The sequence below is a fragment of the Kryptolebias marmoratus genome, linkage group LG11, assembly GCF_001649575.2.
Source record: "Kryptolebias marmoratus isolate JLee-2015 linkage group LG11, ASM164957v2, whole genome shotgun sequence".
NCBI classification, from domain to species: Eukaryota; Metazoa; Chordata; class Actinopteri; order Cyprinodontiformes; family Rivulidae; genus Kryptolebias; species Kryptolebias marmoratus.
The window spans coordinates 17,265,779-17,281,984 of NC_051440.1; the positions used below are offsets into that span (position 1 = coordinate 17,265,779).

At 41.2% G+C, this 16,206-nt stretch overlaps 1 protein-coding gene across 7 annotated transcripts in view; it reads right to left on the minus strand.

Moving 5' to 3' along the window:
* Positions 1-16,206, minus strand: part of shank3a (SH3 and multiple ankyrin repeat domains 3a) — a 134,296-nt gene that overhangs the window by 3,661 nt on the left and 114,429 nt on the right. For 4 of the 7 annotated variants that reach the window (XM_025003704.2, XM_025003703.2, XM_037978420.1 and 1 more), the window contains 10 exons: positions 15,524-15,599; positions 12,657-12,739; positions 10,763-10,887; positions 10,262-10,397; positions 6,604-6,684; positions 6,397-6,420; positions 5,886-6,013; positions 5,533-5,638; positions 4,742-5,268; positions 2,512-4,637 (listed from right to left, as the gene is read on the minus strand). In XM_025003704.2, coding sequence (XP_024859472.1) covers positions 2,512-4,637; positions 4,742-5,268; positions 5,533-5,638; positions 5,886-6,013; positions 6,397-6,420; positions 6,604-6,684; positions 10,262-10,397; positions 10,763-10,887; positions 12,657-12,739; positions 15,524-15,599 — 3,412 coding nt within the window. Of the gene's footprint in view, positions 1-9; positions 1,328-1,840; positions 1,888-2,511; positions 4,638-4,741; positions 5,269-5,532; positions 5,639-5,885; positions 6,014-6,396; positions 6,421-6,603; positions 6,685-10,261; positions 10,398-10,762; positions 10,888-12,656; positions 12,740-15,523; positions 15,600-16,206 lie in introns of those variants that run through there. The other 3 variants (XM_037978421.1, XR_005233765.1, XM_037978419.1) reach the window with 3 other exon arrangements.

A 16,206-nucleotide genomic window follows, 5' to 3' on the forward strand; every position in this document is an offset into this window, starting at 1 on the left:
AGAGAGAGAGAGAGAGAGAGAGAGAGAGAGAGAGAGAGAGAGAGAGAGAGAGAGAGAGAGAGAGGAATAATGATGTGCATGATCATCTTTGTCACAGCCAAAGGCAATTAACTGTCAGGATGGAAATGGTGGGAGGATGAGCAAAATCAGAACTGGGTGTTGCATGATATGTTGTTTTTGGAATTGTGGTCTCCCTTTTCATTCACAGATACTTTGGTACAGATCAGTGAATAATGGCTATATTTTGCCCATTTTCAAATAGCTCCCTTCCTCACCTTAGATTAGCCACAAAAATAAAATCACTGACTGGCAAAGCAAAATGCACTGATCATCTTGTCACAATACAATGCTCTGCTGAGCAACCTTGTTTCATCATGTTTATGTGGATGCTATTTTACACGAGTCAGCCATTATTGCAAATCAAGTACCCCCCCACCCCAACCATCAACATGGCAACAGCAGTAACTTCCCACAGCAGGACAGTGGGCCCACCACTCTGCAAAGTCTGGAAAACACCCTCAACAAAGGTCATAAGAGTTCCTAGCAAGAAACAGAGTAATACAACTGTGCAAGCAAATTTCTATTACTAATAACAGCAAATTAATGTTACTAAAAGCACAGAACATTCACAGACATGAAGTTACCATTGTCTAGGACAGCAGCTATTAAGTCATCATAAAAAGAGCAAATTTCAAACCAAGTGTTGACAAAAGTGCTGCACATTTTAAAATATATGTTTAAACTAAATGTTTTTACAAAGATTTTTAACAATGTAATCATTGAAAAGTGGATAAGAACACATAACAAAAGCCTCCTAAATATAAATTATGTTAATTTCTTTTTAACTTATTTTATCACTCATGTGAGGACTAAAACCTTTATAGTGGCAACTTCTAAATCTGAGACAATATGTATCCTTCACCCAACCTGCAAACCTATAAAAACACATCCAGGCAAAGGAGGTGGTTGTACAACTGAAGTACATCCTGAGAAGATCATTGATGAAGTCCTACCATTTATTTGACTGTTATTTCATGTACCACAAAGAACTTTTGACAACATTAGGATTTTTGTCTTGTACAGTACTTTTGTCATTAACAAGGCTGTTAATGCAAATATCCCAAAAGGACACACCATTATGGTTCAGTCCTGTTCAAATACTTCTTTAAAAAATACATCCTTTAAATCTCTGACATCATCACTTTTTTCACAATGGGGATGGAGATAAGAAGAAAACTGCAGTTTCAGGTCTTATCAGGTTCACATCAGTGATGACTGCAAAGGCAGCAGATAACAGGATGTATTGTGTGATATTTGAACAAGGACCCTGGAAAAGGCAGAAAAGGGAAGATATTAGCAGGGACAAAGGTTAGAACACAAACGTGACAGTGTGTAAGAGATGAGGAAAGTCTTTCACATAGTACATGCCTCAAGCCCTGTTACCTTGTTTGCACCAGTAGTTAATCAACTTAACACACCCACAAACCTACACATACACACACGCAAAGCAAAACAACAAAATCTGGACAATACTAACTTATTGACTACTTTTGCCTACAGTTAACAATAAATAGATTTATGGAGAGGCAAAGGAATAGTACAGTAGCTATGGAAACAAGGAGCAGTTTTATCCTAAGACCAGACCTATCAAATTGTAAAACTACAGTATGTCTAAAACCAATCATTTCATTTACCGTGTAAAACTGTTATGCAAACAAGGTAACAAATGTTTTAAGGAAAACACATAAAACAAAATTTATAAAAGGGTTTTCATAATTAATTGTGCTTAGTTCATAGGGTTATTATGAAAGGTATATTTAAAAAAATATATTTGGTTTACCCTAGGGTTTATAACTTTAAGGTTTAGTGTCTTCGGTATCCTCACATCTGCAGAAATATAAAGGAATTCATTGAACTTTCAGGTATCTTCTAGAAAAAAAGAAACCCATAGACAACAGACAAAAACACCATTGTGACTCAGATGTTGCAGATAACCCTGCTGCTGCTGTGTGGAACCTCTTCTTATAAATTTTATTTAGGATTTATGATCAATATGATATATATTGATGATTTAAAGTATGGAGTCAAAAGACAAGTACAGCTGAGCACATATTGCATTTGCTTATATACTAATGCCAGCAATGCTTGAAACCTCTGGTATCTGTAACTTTTCAAAATAGATCACATAGAATAATTAGCTAATTCTATAATAGGAAAACATCTCAACTTCATTAACACAACATCAACAGAAATACAGGAGGAAGTTTCAAGGAAGATAATCATGTATATAACGAGTAATATAATGTGTTAAAAAAATCAACAAGTCTATTAAGTTTGCAGCTTCATTTGATTTCTGTTTTTTTCTCATTGAAGCTGGATTTTTATTTTATTTTTTGCACTTTGAGGTGATAAGTATAACGCATGAATAAAACCTAACTTTGTTACTTTGACTTTTCTGTCATTCAAGTTAAATACACTTTACCAATAAATCTGTGCAAGATATTCTCTTACCTGGCACCTGCCACAGGTGACTTTCTTCCTGGGTCAAGTGATGCTCCCAGGGGTTCTTCACCCAATGACCTCGTGTCTTTACTTAGCTGCTGCAGTCGTGAACTGAGCTCCCCCATAACAGATGGTTTTGCACCCTCATCTGCACCCAACCCAAGTCCCAGCCCACCAAGATTACCCAAACTCCCAATACCTAAGCCTATTCCTGGTCCTCGGGGCTCTACTAGGTCCCCCCACAACTTGGACCTCCGCTGAAAGAGATAGCGTGGCTTGGATGGGGCTAGACCAGTCACTGAAGCGGAACCACCTGCAGGGAGCCCAGCTCCTCCAGCTGCAGCAGCAGCCAAGGCAGCAGCTTGTTGCTGTGACAGCAACTCACTGTCAGAGCTCTGCTTCAGCAAAGGGTCCCTGAAGGTGACGGGGCCTTTACTTCCTCCTATTTGGGACTTAAGTCGGGGCTTAGGAGGCACTGGTGGCTTATCGAGCACAAAAGTCTGCCCGTCAGCATAGGAGGTGTGCGTGGTATGTGTGTCAGCAGGTTCGCCACTTTCTGAGGACAACGTGGACATGCTGGATACCGTGGAGACGGTGCTGGTGGTCTCAAGATGGTGGTCTCGCTCTCTCTCGCTGGAGCTGCGTGTGTCAGCCTCCTCCACGCCTGAATCAGCTGCAGAGCCAGATTCGCTGACTGGTGGGGGTTCCAGAGGTTCAGAGGGCTTCCCTGAGACAATTGCTGCACTGGATGAAGGTGGTGGTGGAGGTGGTGGCTGGGGAGGCTGAAGCTGGGTGGTAGTCACAGTTGAGGTTGTTGAAGTTGAGGAAGTTTGGGGGGCTGATGTTGATGGCGTGACAGGAGAGGTGGCAGGTATAACAGGAGACACTGGTGTTCCCTGACCCTGTGCTAACAACCCATTTGCAAACTCATCTGGTGGAGGAACAACTCCGATCTTTCGTAGCTCTTCCCTTGTTTCCTCATCACTGGAGGACAGCATAGCAGGTGGCAGAGCGACTGCATACTGATCCACATCTTCCTCTGAGCTTCCCTGAGCCAGACTCTTTTCTTGGGCTGGACTGGCAGGACGCTGAGTTTGAGGCAAAACCTGGAGCTGTGTCTGGGGCTGGGCCACAGTGGGAACAGGTGATATAGCCCGTGGACTTGGTGATTTACTGGGCTCTATGGCTGCAGGCACAGGTGTCAGTTCAGGTTCTGAACCCGCTCCAACAGCTTGGCCATTACTGGTAGCATGGACCATGATCAGCCCTGCTGTCTTCTGCTGTGATGTATCCATAATGCTGATCAACATACTTTTTTTATCCTCTAGTCTTTTTTCCTCCTTCCTCTCCTCTATTCTAGCTTCCATCTCTTGGCGGAATGATATAGGTGAAGATGATGTAGCCCATTGTGGTTTGGTGGACTGAGGCGCTAAAATAGATGCTGGGGAGGATCTAGCTTCATACCCCGCTGCCTTGGCGCTTTTAGGTGAAAAAGGAGGAGATGCTGTTACCCCATCCCCATGTGGAGACTCTTTGGTCTGAATATCAGCAAACATTACACCCTGGCCTATTCGCTCTTGCTTAGTCCGAGGCTCTGGACTGCTAGTTGGGGACTGACTCTGAGAGGTCAGTGCTCTCTCCCTTGCGGCCAGCGCAAGAGCCAGTGGTGAATTTGGGTCCAGAGGCTTTCCTGTAAGTGGATGGATAAAGGTGGTCCCACTAGGTGAGGGGCTCAGAGCCAAGGCAGGGGGAGGAAGCTGTCCCAGCTCTCGGGTTAGCATCCGTTCATCAACAGAGTGAGACTGAGTCAAAGAGGGGGCATCTGAGCTTGTTGGTGTTGACCCCTCCATGGTCCCAACAGAAAGGAAGACAGTGGATTTTCTTCGTTCTTCTAGACGACGCTCACGATCTTTCACTGCTCCAGCAATTGCAGCAGCAAAGGGACCTTTACCCTGAAACATGATCTCTCCTTGGGCACGCAAACGTTCTCGCTCAGCCATAAGCTGCTGCTGGTAGTAGTCTACACGACTGGTGTGAGTGTGCCCATGGGTATGTGGGTGTCGTCCTGAGGGTGAGCTCTCTCGCGAGTGGGCAGCAGCTATAGCCAAACTAGCTTTTTCTTGTGCATCTTCTACCTGCAGTGGAGAGACAAAATGGAAAAGTCAAGGTCAAAGTGTCTTTTGTATTGAGGTAAAAATATAAAAAAAAAATTATAAACTCTTCCTAACATTCAACCTACCTGTAGCTGTTTCACCAGGGGACTTTTCTTTCTTTGGGGTTTTGTGGGTGTGAACAGTCCAATGCTAAATTGACCCACATTTGCGTAAGGGTTGTCAATAACTCTACCCTTCCTTTTGATTCGCTCTGGTGGAGTAGCAGCAGAGGGACGGGGAATTTCTGTGGGTTCTACAGGTAGATGGGAAGAGTCTTGCAGGAGAATCATTGAGCGAGCTTTCTTCTGTCTCTCAATATGTGTGGCCTGTCGCTGTGCAGCCTCGTAAGGCAGGTCCAAGGAGGATGGCTTGAAGCTGGATCGCCCTCCAGGCTCATGGCCCTGACTCTGGGTTCTAGATGGAGGAGGAGGAGGGCAGAAAGCTGGGGGAGGACCAGTGTCTAGGTAGTAAGGAGGTGGAGGAGGTGCTGTTTGCGGAGGAGGAGGGATAGGATGGGGTTGCGAGTGGTCTCGGAGGCTATCTGTCATAGAGGAGCTGCGAGGAAATCTGTGCTCGCCTGCAAGAGCAGACAATCGATCCTCCTCTGTTGCACCTGATGAGTATGGGCAAAGCACAAAAATGTGGAGTGAAATAATGAGGAAAAAACACTTAATGGTATTGTGCTAGCTTCACAGTTACACATGGAAAACTTACTAGAATGCATCTGAGTGTAAAGCTTATCATTCAAATACCTCATGCTATTTTGGATTTCACTAAAATTCAGCTAAGATGTTATATTAAATGACATTTCATCTTAAAAATGATTACACCACCAATCATATTATTTCAATAAGTACAGTGTGGGTGACTGTTTTACCAAAAGACTTGGTCCTGGACATGCCTTTAGGAAGTGGTATGTGACCTCTCTCAATCCCTGGGTGCAGACCTCCATGTAGAGTCATCCCTTGCCTCTCAAACAGAGACTGAAACACAAATTCCAGAACTCACTGTGCAATTAAGGGGACTTTTAACATCTTCAAACATTATTCAACTAAATCTCTTTAACTGATAGTGAAATGAGTAAATAGCACAAAATTGTGCATGCAATGATGTACACATCAGTGCATGTTGTGTAGGCCAGATATTTTGAATATGTCAGGTTGAGCTTTTATGTATAGCAGCTTGGTGGGATATGTTGTTTAGAAATGTGCTGTGTGTAGGTGCACTCACACTGATCTCTGCTGGTGTTATTCTCCTGCTGGTAGGCCGTTGCTTGACAGTGGCTGCTCTGTAATCTGCCTCCGGGGGTTGAGAATGCAACATAGATTCTTGTGATGCCAACATCTCATCAAATCTCTCTGTTAAGAAGGAAATGAGCCAGAACTAAATGCTAAGATATAAAACCTTGGGAAATGTTTTATTATCATTTCTGACATGAATGCCACAGACAAATGAAAGGACAATCTAAGACATAGTTAGGCATCACAATCATGCTTTGTGGTAATGCACAAAATCATTTCTTGTTTTAATGTATTGTTTTTCTTGCAAGCCCCAAGAAAGTGCTTGAAGTAAAAAGATATAAAAAGTGGAAAAGACAGATGAATAGAGACAGAGTCCATGTGTTTTAAGTGTTCTTCTGTTCTGCTCCTCTGTCCTATTCAACACTGTTTATAATGACACAACATGGATAAATCATCATTATGACCCTCAGAGAAGTGTTAGTTTCTAGCCTCAGACTCACCTCCTCTTCTCCTCCGAGCAGTAGCTTGGTGGGAAAAAGATAGTGTCAGCAGAGGAGGGAAAACGACAAGAACAAGCCAACAAAAGTGACTATTCTAAAAGTTAGGATAGTCACTCACCAAAATTTAATGACAAAGAGAAAGCAGAGTTGTGACAGGAAAAACAGGAGGAGAAAATTGAGTTTGCATGCCAGTTATTTGGCACTCACCCAGCTCCTCCAGCTCAGCGGTCATGGACTTGGATCGCAGTGTCAGAGTGGTGCTGGGAGCTCTCTTAGGTGGTGGGGGAGCTGTGAAGAAAACGCATGGCGATGAGGAAGAAGTTGAGGGAGACGAAAATGCTTTGGCTTTGCGACTCAGTGCCCTCTTGGCATCTCCTAGACGGCCAACCCATCCAGTCTTCACTGCTTTAAGTTTGTCCAATTCAGTTGAACTCGAAGCCTCACACTTGGTAATGACCTTGTTGAGGCCATGGTCAAAGCCCAACTTCTTCATGTTTTCTTCCCGTCGTATCGGATGATTTATTTTTTTGAGTGTGTTTGAAAGACTTTTAGGTTTGTAATCGTTGCACTGCAAGAACATGCCTCAGATGAGGAGCACATTGACAGTTTTTAAACAAGTCACTCTTCTCTGTAGCTTTTTGAATCCCTCCATTAAACACACAGCAACATATTTTGTCTGCTACAATAGGCAGAGTAAGTACAACGTGTGCAGAAAGGAGAAGAAGAGACTCATCCATCTTTCCTTTATTATACTGCCTGCCTTGAATTTAGCAGACGTGCATCAGAGAGAAATGCACAAACACACTGGTTTGCACGCACATGCACATCATCCCACAAAGAAAACTCCTTGAGGGAGGACATTATGACATGTGGTGCGATAGACGAAGAGATGACAGCAAATTTAACAGCTAAGGAAAATTATGTGCTGCAGACTTTACATTACCAAAGCTCCTGGGAGCCTTCCAATCCTGCTACACACACAAAGCAACTGAGCTGTTACCGTCCCAGTCAAAGCAGTAAATTATACCAATTGGCTTGAACAACCAAACTGCAAAGTTACAAGTTTCAAAAAAAGTCTCTGAAAAAATACTGTCATTAACTAAAATAATTCCATCATGTATCTCAACTTGTTAAATCAGCAGTAACAACAAAATGCCATGCAGTCAGATAGTAACAAGAAAGCCACAGAAAAACCTAAAATAACAGTTTTTCGACCCATGCTCCACAACAGAACTAGTTCAGCGCACTCTGTCTGAGATCGACCAGCTAACACCGACTGCACCACTGAAGAGCAATAACTCTCTAGATTGCACACATGCCCCAATGCCTTACTAGAGCGAAACTATCCTGCTGTCGTCAGCAACTGCACATCCAGTGTACATACGCAATCCTGAGTACTGTCCAGATCAAACATCTTCCTTTCCCCACCAGGCTGCACACTGAGGTGCAAAAGCAAGCAGCAGTGGAGATAGAGGAGGATGGAGAAAGAGAGACAGACTCAGATGGAGAGAGAGAGTTGCTTTAGCTGTAATGTAATGCTTAATTCAAACATGCATTGTAGTCACCATGGCAACGGTGGTAGTGAGGCCACGCATGATGAAGAGAAAGTGAGTTAGCTTGTGAGTCTGTGTGTGTCAGCATGTGTCTGCTCATTTTGTGCTAAAGTGAAGCACATTATGGTGAGTTTGTCCCAGCAGAGAAGACGAGTGGGAAAAAACAGTGTTAAGCACAGCTTAGGGTGCAGAAAGGGACATACCAAAAAAAAAGGAAAAGAGAATGCTTAAAACTAAAGAGGAAAATGCTTCTTTTTTCCCCCACAACTCCGGAACACCAGATACTCTCCATCTGGTCTTAAGCTGTTTGCACTGAGTGTGTTTCAGTACTTTAATCTTGTTCTTCAATTTAGCAGGGAATTCAGCAAAACCAAACCAAACCAAACATCAGTATATAAATAATCATAAATAATTTGGAAGCTTCAACTGCAATCCTAAATGTGTGGTAAACAAACAAACAAACACAGTGATTTACACAAAGAAATTATTGCATCAGTTCTTGTCTCTCCGAGTGTCTATTCAGGCACCACCTGAAAATATTTCCTGTGAGGAGGAGTTTCGTGCTAAAAAATTATTGTTCATTAGAGCTGCACAAGATCTCCAAATGATGTTTGAAAAATTATATTTGGGCATTGTTTTGACTTGCCCATTTCTTTAGGGAAAACACCTATTTTGCACATTTTGCAATTAAAAACGATCCTCTCAAACTGTCCACACAACACAAAAAGCTCATTTTTCTGTACTCTGCAAACAAAAAAACATAATCAAAATAGAAAGAAAGAAACAAACAAACATCTAGACATTGACAACTGGATATCCATCCACTATATTTGCTTTATAGCCATGTTTGCAGGGACTGGAGAAGCTCTCATTTGGTGAGAGGCAGCTCATACCCTGGAGAGATTACCAGTCCATTACAGGAATAACATCCACCTTTAGCTCATTTCAAAATCTCTCATTAACTTAATATGAATATCTGTGGATTTTGGGAGGAAAAGTCACATCATAGGCTTTAATAGACATTTTAGTCCCCCCATACACACACACACACACACACACACATTGCTACCAAAAAAAAGTCTATGATCAGCACTGAGACTCAGGAATACAGACAAAAAGAGATGTTAACACAGACTATAAGGCACAGAACAGAAAGTTTGAGCTGACGGAGCACTGTCTGTTAAAACTGTCAAACTTACTGTCTCTGTCTCTCAGTAATCACAAAGAAGCTGCGCACATAACTCTACTTTACATTTCAACATTCACACAAACATACACAGAAACACACAACTGTAGAGTACGCAGGTCAGTGTGCCAGGACTGAGTGGGAGCAGAGGAATGGCAAACTCTGGTTGACATGGAAACGACATGGATTTACAGTGGTGAAAAGTGGTAAAAAATCCCTAAAGTAACCAAAATACATACATTTCAATCTGTATGTAAAAGCAACCTTATTGTTTCAATTGTATTACAACTACTAAATATATTGTATATATACACTATTTCTTAAAAGGAGTTACATGAATCATACAAACTTGGAAGAGGCAAGGAAATTGTACCATAATTTGACATTGTAACATAATTTTGAGGAACAATGAATAACCACACTACGAATTAAAATATCTGCCAGAATTTGAAAATTCTTTACAATCTTTGCCTTCAAGCACATATTAAGAATGTGGTGGACTCTCCATTACATGCGTCAGATTGTGATAAGTCCACAAGAATTTTGATCATGCTCAAAACTTCCAAAGCAAGGTCATGATGGGTGAAGTGTGGTGGCAGCCGTGGCAGCCTGTCTATTAAGTGGGATCAACGTGCACTAGTGTGACTCGATCACTGAGAATTGGAAGCAGGACTGGCCACACTGGCCTCATGCCTAGGTTCGACCATGATCTTGACAAGGTCACGTAAACAACCTACAGATACCTGTAACTGCTTTCTGATGCAGTTTGAGAGCGTCTGGGGCCTATAAAGTGTGATAATGGTGCAAGAGAGTGTTTAGTGCATAGCAACATCATGAATGCCTTCACACTGAAGGAGCTTTTCCAAATTTGTCATAATGCAGCTACAATTAAAAGATTATGAAGGTCATGGAGAGCATAGCAGGGTCGTCATCGAGTGTCGGGAGACTAATTGATATATGGATGTGCCTTGAAAAAACTGCAAATGCAGCATTTCACAGGTCTTTTTTTAGTTTTTTTTTCCTTTCATATCAGCTATATCAACTAATCTTTTTCATGTTAAAATATCAACACATAATTCATTAGCATGGCATGGAGGAAAAAAAATGCTATTTCTTCTGTTTTTACCTTTTTTCCGAACGACTTCTTCAGACTCAGGTTTGCGTGTGACAGATACAACCTTCATCAGGAGTCTGCTGCCCCCCTGCCGGATTAAAGACACCACCTGCTTATGGCCCACCTTCACTACATTTACCCCGTTTACCTGAACACAATACAACAAGACAAAATGAGAAGCAAAAAATGTCTTTACTGTGCTGCTGACATTAAAAGCATAGTTACTAAAATCTGGTAATCTCACACGATCAAACTTCACAGTCATACAAATGATTGTAGCATTGTTTTGCCTTAATAAATATGAAATCTGTCATTCAAAATTTTAATATTTAACTGTGAGTAAATGTTTAGTGTTAGCACTAAATTTGACCAAAACTCTTCAGGCAAACTACAGCTTTACAAATGCACAGTAGCTCTGCAGTTGTTTTATCTTTGGTTTTAAAGACACCACCTCTTGTTCAACAGTCAGCTTCATACAGATAAAGATGTAAGTGATGAGCTGTTCTCAAATACCTCAATAAGGAAGTCCCCTGTCCTGAGACCAGCCCTCCAGGCCACTCCCTCCACGTCCACAGACTCCAAATACTGCAGGGCAGGGAACGCTGGGGTGGGGGTGAACTCTTCAATAGGAGTCTCAGCTGTGAAAAATAAAACAACAAAAAAAGTTTATACAGACCCAGAACAGGAAAGCAAGATCCAGCTCCTCCTGTTACCAGTTTTTTGTTTCAATAATAAGTAAGATCACCACAAAATAGAAATAAAACAATGAAATGTAACAAAGAGCATATGTAATAAGTCAAAAAATATTGTTAAAACTCCATATTTTTTCCACATGGGCGGCTCCACTTCACTTTAAGCTCGGGTCCTCTACCAGAGGCCTGGGACCTTGAGGGTTCTGCACAGTATCTCAGTTGCTCCTAGGAATGAGCTCTTCTGGACAGAGATTTGTTGTTCCTGGGATCTGTTGCAGCCACTTTTCCAGTTTGGGGGTCACAGCACTGAGTGCTCCGATGACCACTGGCACCACTGAGGCCTTGACTTTCCACAACTTCTGTATTTCCACTTTCAGCCCTTGGTATTTCTCCAGTTTCTTGTGCTCCTTCTTCCTGAAGTTGCTTAGGATTTCTACATCTGATTGGGACAGGGGGTAGTGAAGGTGCCTGCTACCGCCCCTCCTACTTTCTAAATTTTATTTCATTGTTCTACCATTTCTAACTGGAAACAGCCCTGCAATTTGATTTATTTCTTTTTGTTAAATTTTAATATTTTCACTGCATCAAATGTGCTTTTTTGTGAACATTTGAATACAATAGATGTTTAAATACAATGTATATACATTTGTTTACACATTTGATACACAATTGCATATATTTCTGGGGGGCATGCCCCTAGATCCCCTAGTTGGTTCACACAGCTGTTGCCATCACCTTGAATTTGCCTTTTACGCTTCTGGAGGGTGAAATCATTATATAAGCTCATGCAGCTAGTTCAGGAGCATACTTTGTTAAATAAGTTAACTAACACGAACTGTTTAATCTTGAAGCAGATGCAACTAATTCAGTGACACATGAGAGCTCTCAGAGGACCACAAAGTGAATTGCAGTGTGTGTATATGCATGTGTGTGTGTGTGAGAGAGGGGTGGGGAGGATGTGTTTGTGTGTGGATGTGTGTGTGTTTAAGGGTACTGAAGAGTAAAAGACTGACTGAAAAAGAGAGTGAGGTGAGCCAAGATTCATGGTAGTGAGTGATAGAGCAGTAAAGCACACTCAGACTCCCGGCAAGCTGCCGAGGAACAGGTTCCCATGGTAACCAGCCTGAGCAGGAGAGCTGGCACGTGTGTGAGTAAAATGAATTTGTGATTACAGAGACCAGCTGAAAGGTGATTGCGGTCAAAAAGCGGAAGGTATGACGGTATTTAGAGATGATAATTGACAGGAAGGATATGAAATGCGGGGAGTGGAGGAGAGCAGGCAGGAGCAAAAAACAAGGACAGGCAGAGCAAAAAAAAAAAAAAAAGAGAAGAATCAGAGAGGAGGAGTGTTTCTCTACTCAAGCTCAACACCATGTGCGATGAACAGATGGGACAGCTAGCTGACGGCTCGGCCAAGGATGACGCTACCAGAAGGTCTACATGCTCCTTCTTTCCCTCACTTATACACACACACGCACATGCACACACACATGTACATACACACATGCCTGAGCACATTTCAGTAAATAAACTGAGTGTTGACCAAAGCTGGCTGTGCTGTTGACTCAGTCACATTACTGTCTGATCTGAACTCAGTGACTCAGATCACCAAACTACTCATGGGACCAGAACACACACACACATGGAACAATGAAACAAAGGTGTTGTGGAAGTGATTGTTTCAGCAGTGATGTGTGTCTGAGTGAATAACGTACCTTTGGCTCCCCGCAAGACAAAACCAAACCCCTCATTGTCTTTCTTTTGTAAAACAGCATTCTTCTCCTCTACGATGTAGTCACTGTCGAGAAGATAGCAGAGGGATAGCATGTATGAATTCAACACCATCCTCGCAAACACAAAGAAAGAGGGTGAAGGGAGAGGGCAGGGGAGTGAGGAAGGTCGGTCGGTTGGGGGGTAGAGTGGTGGGAGGAGATGGAGGCACACACACACACACACACACACACACACACACACTTGTACCTACTTTCCCCATCAAGTCAAAAGCCAAGAATACAGCTAGGGATTTCCAGGAGTTGTAAGAGCATTTTCAGATGACACACACAGGTGACAAAGAGACAAAGAACAAGTGCGAGTGTGTGACTGAAGTATCTGTGGGATAAACCCTAAGACCGAATCAACCTTCTGGCTGATCCTTCCGATGAGACTCCAGCTGAGTAGAGTGCTTAGGGATTTTGTAAAAAAAAAAAAAAGAAAAAAACCTGACAGAGATGGCTGCAATGCGATATTTCTCCCTGGTTAATGACAGAAAAAAAGGAAAGCGAAAGTAAGCAAAGCAGATCATCACTGTCTGATTTCCGAATCTTCAAGGGAGGAAGTTGTTAGGTGGTATTAACCTGTGGTGTTTTACAAATTTTTCAGAGTGAGTCTTTCAAGCATGCACTTGTTAAAAGCCTCTGAGCCAAAAGCACAGTTAGAACAATAGCTCTGAGCAACAAAGACAATAAAAGCATTAAGTTCTTTTGTGTAAAATTAATATTTTCACAATCAGTTCCTCATGTGAAAACAACCTAAAGTGGAATATTTAAAGAAGTTATTGGTTGTACATGAAAATATTTTTAGATAATTTCCAATGCCTAAAAGTGAAATTAACTCTTCTTTGTTACCTGAAAAACATATAAAGTAGCCATTTGGTAGTGTAAATAAATAGCAAAATATAAATTGCAATATAATTTTGACTACTGTGGACTGCTGCACATTTACACCTGAATGCCTTCAAAGAAACCACAAATGTAGTTATTGGGAACGTTTTAACATTATCAGCCAATTTCTCTTCTGAATGTGGCAGGTATAGAGCGCTGGAGTTCAGCTTGGTCAGGCGCTATATTGTCATTAGCTCAGTTGCAAACACTCGATTCTTAGACTTACCCGGGAAATACAGAGCTCCTGCTGCTGGAGCCAGGAGACCCATAACCAACCTTTCTGCAGGAGGGAGGTTAAAAGTTTGGTTTCATAAAATGCTATCTATCCACTTCTGCACTAATTATTATGCACAAAATATTGCGTTGGTGAAGCATCACCGAGTAGCTTGGTCAGTTTAAAGCTTTTCATCCTTTTTCACCTTAGCTCTATGATCCAAAACGCTGCATTAATGTGTAATGGCAGAATTTACTATAGGGTAACACCTGTTATTTATAAGTCCTGAATGTTATGACTTCTGTTCCAAGTCCCATGGGTTCTCACAGAATGAACTTGTTTATAGAAGTGATGTTGAATTTTCTTCCCTTGGGAACCAGACTGACTTGCCTTTCTCTAACTCCTCCTTCTGGTCCAGTATTTCAATATCTTTAATAAAAGCACCTGTGTTGACTTGGAGGGGCAGAGCTTTGATTTGGAGCTTCCCTGTTCAGAACTGCTCTCTATATTCTGTGCACATTATATAAATAAACCTGCTTAAGTGATTTCATCTAACAGTGCCTGGAAATTCATTTATTGCTACCACAACAAATCCAACAAGCGCTATCTCCTTTGTTCAGAAACCGCCTACATGACTTTACAAAGCCCTCCATGTAAGGCTCACATTTTAAAGTGGTAAATGTTTTCTCAAAACAAACCTGCCCTATGACATTTTGATTCAAACAGTCTTCAGACCATAGTTTAGATCTGAGATGTTATACTACAAGTCAAATTAAACCTTTGTAAAACAAGACTTTCATGCTGACAAGTGATGGTTTATTCAAACTCTCTTGTGCTGATTTTCACCTAAAAACACAGTGTTTAGCTATAATTTGATTTCATTTCAAACAGCAGTGAAAAGTAACAAGAAGCTACATTTACTGCCAGTTTCTTCACTGATCTAGATCAGATTATGTTTTTTTATTTGCTTATCTGCTACTCCAAAATCAAAAAAATACCCTGTACCTCACACAGTGTCTCACATTGGTAGACTATCCAAGTTTTTAGTGAGACTAATTTATTAAGTGTGGAACTCTGGTAACAGAAGTGTCATTAAATCTTGTGAAAAAACAAAATGCATAAGGCTGACATTTTAGGAAAGGTTTTAGAGATGGTGGAAAAAAATGTCTGAACAGAAAAACTACTTCAAACAGATAAAATGTGGTACTGAAGTGGCACTTTGCCTCATTACATAACCTTATGTAGATTATGTCTATACTCTTTACGAACATATCTGATTTTGAGGAAAATAAATATTCCTGTTCTCTTGACAAAAAATGTCATCTTAACAGAAGGACGGGGAAAGTCGAACGAAGACCAAAACCTAAAAGCCAGAAAATGACAGCCACAACATAAATCCATTTTCATACATGCATGCAGAGGTATTTTAAGCATCTATACAAATTGCACCCATGCATAAAGACTAAAGCTGAGACAGGTCAACGAGTTTGCTTTGCATTGTAGATTCAGAACAGAGTGTACTGGCAGCTTCATTACTTTAGATGGCAGCAGCTTCACTGCACTATATCACCTTTTCTCGTGGACATTTCTAACCATGACAAGGCAAAAAAGTGGTTTCTAACATGACCATCAGAGTCAGTGCAGCACTTCACACATGGCTCTGCCCCGTACATTGCTTAAACATGCTCGCTCAGAAACAGAGGCTGACCTGTATGAGGTGAAGTTGTCGTAAGATCCCACAGTGTAGTGTCTGAACAGTCTCTTATTGCGGTCCTCCCGAGTCTCTGTGAAACAGATCAAATACCTTTTAAACTAACAAGACAAGCTACAAAGTGCAAGTATTGCAAAGTGTTCCTTGTTTTATTATTAGTTTATATTAAGATTTTGACATATTCCTAAACATAAACACTTTTTTTAATGTAGACACACAGTAGTATATTTGATTCAACTTGTCAAGTATTATTTTATAATTTTACCACCAGACCTCTGTTTTGTGCTGATTACTTAGGGATATTGTAAATATATAACTCTGATTTATGTACTATAATATCACAGTAATAGATTACAGTACAGTTAATAGATTTCTAGTTTGATTTGATGCCAAAGGGTCAGGTCTTAAAAGCCTAAAGAGACAACTTTTACATGTTTGTTTTCTTCTTCAGCATTTAAAACACCAAAATGTGAGACATAATTATGATTTGGGAATTGTATTATTATAGAGAGATGATTATACAAAATCACAAATCCTCAAAATGTCAAGTCTGTGTCTGCCCCAGTTTTTAGCATGTAATTTTAAAAATCCATCCATCCATCCATTCTCTTCCGCTTATCCGGGGTCGGGTCGCGGGGGCAGCAGCCTAAGCAGGGAGACCCAGACTTCTCTCTCCCCAC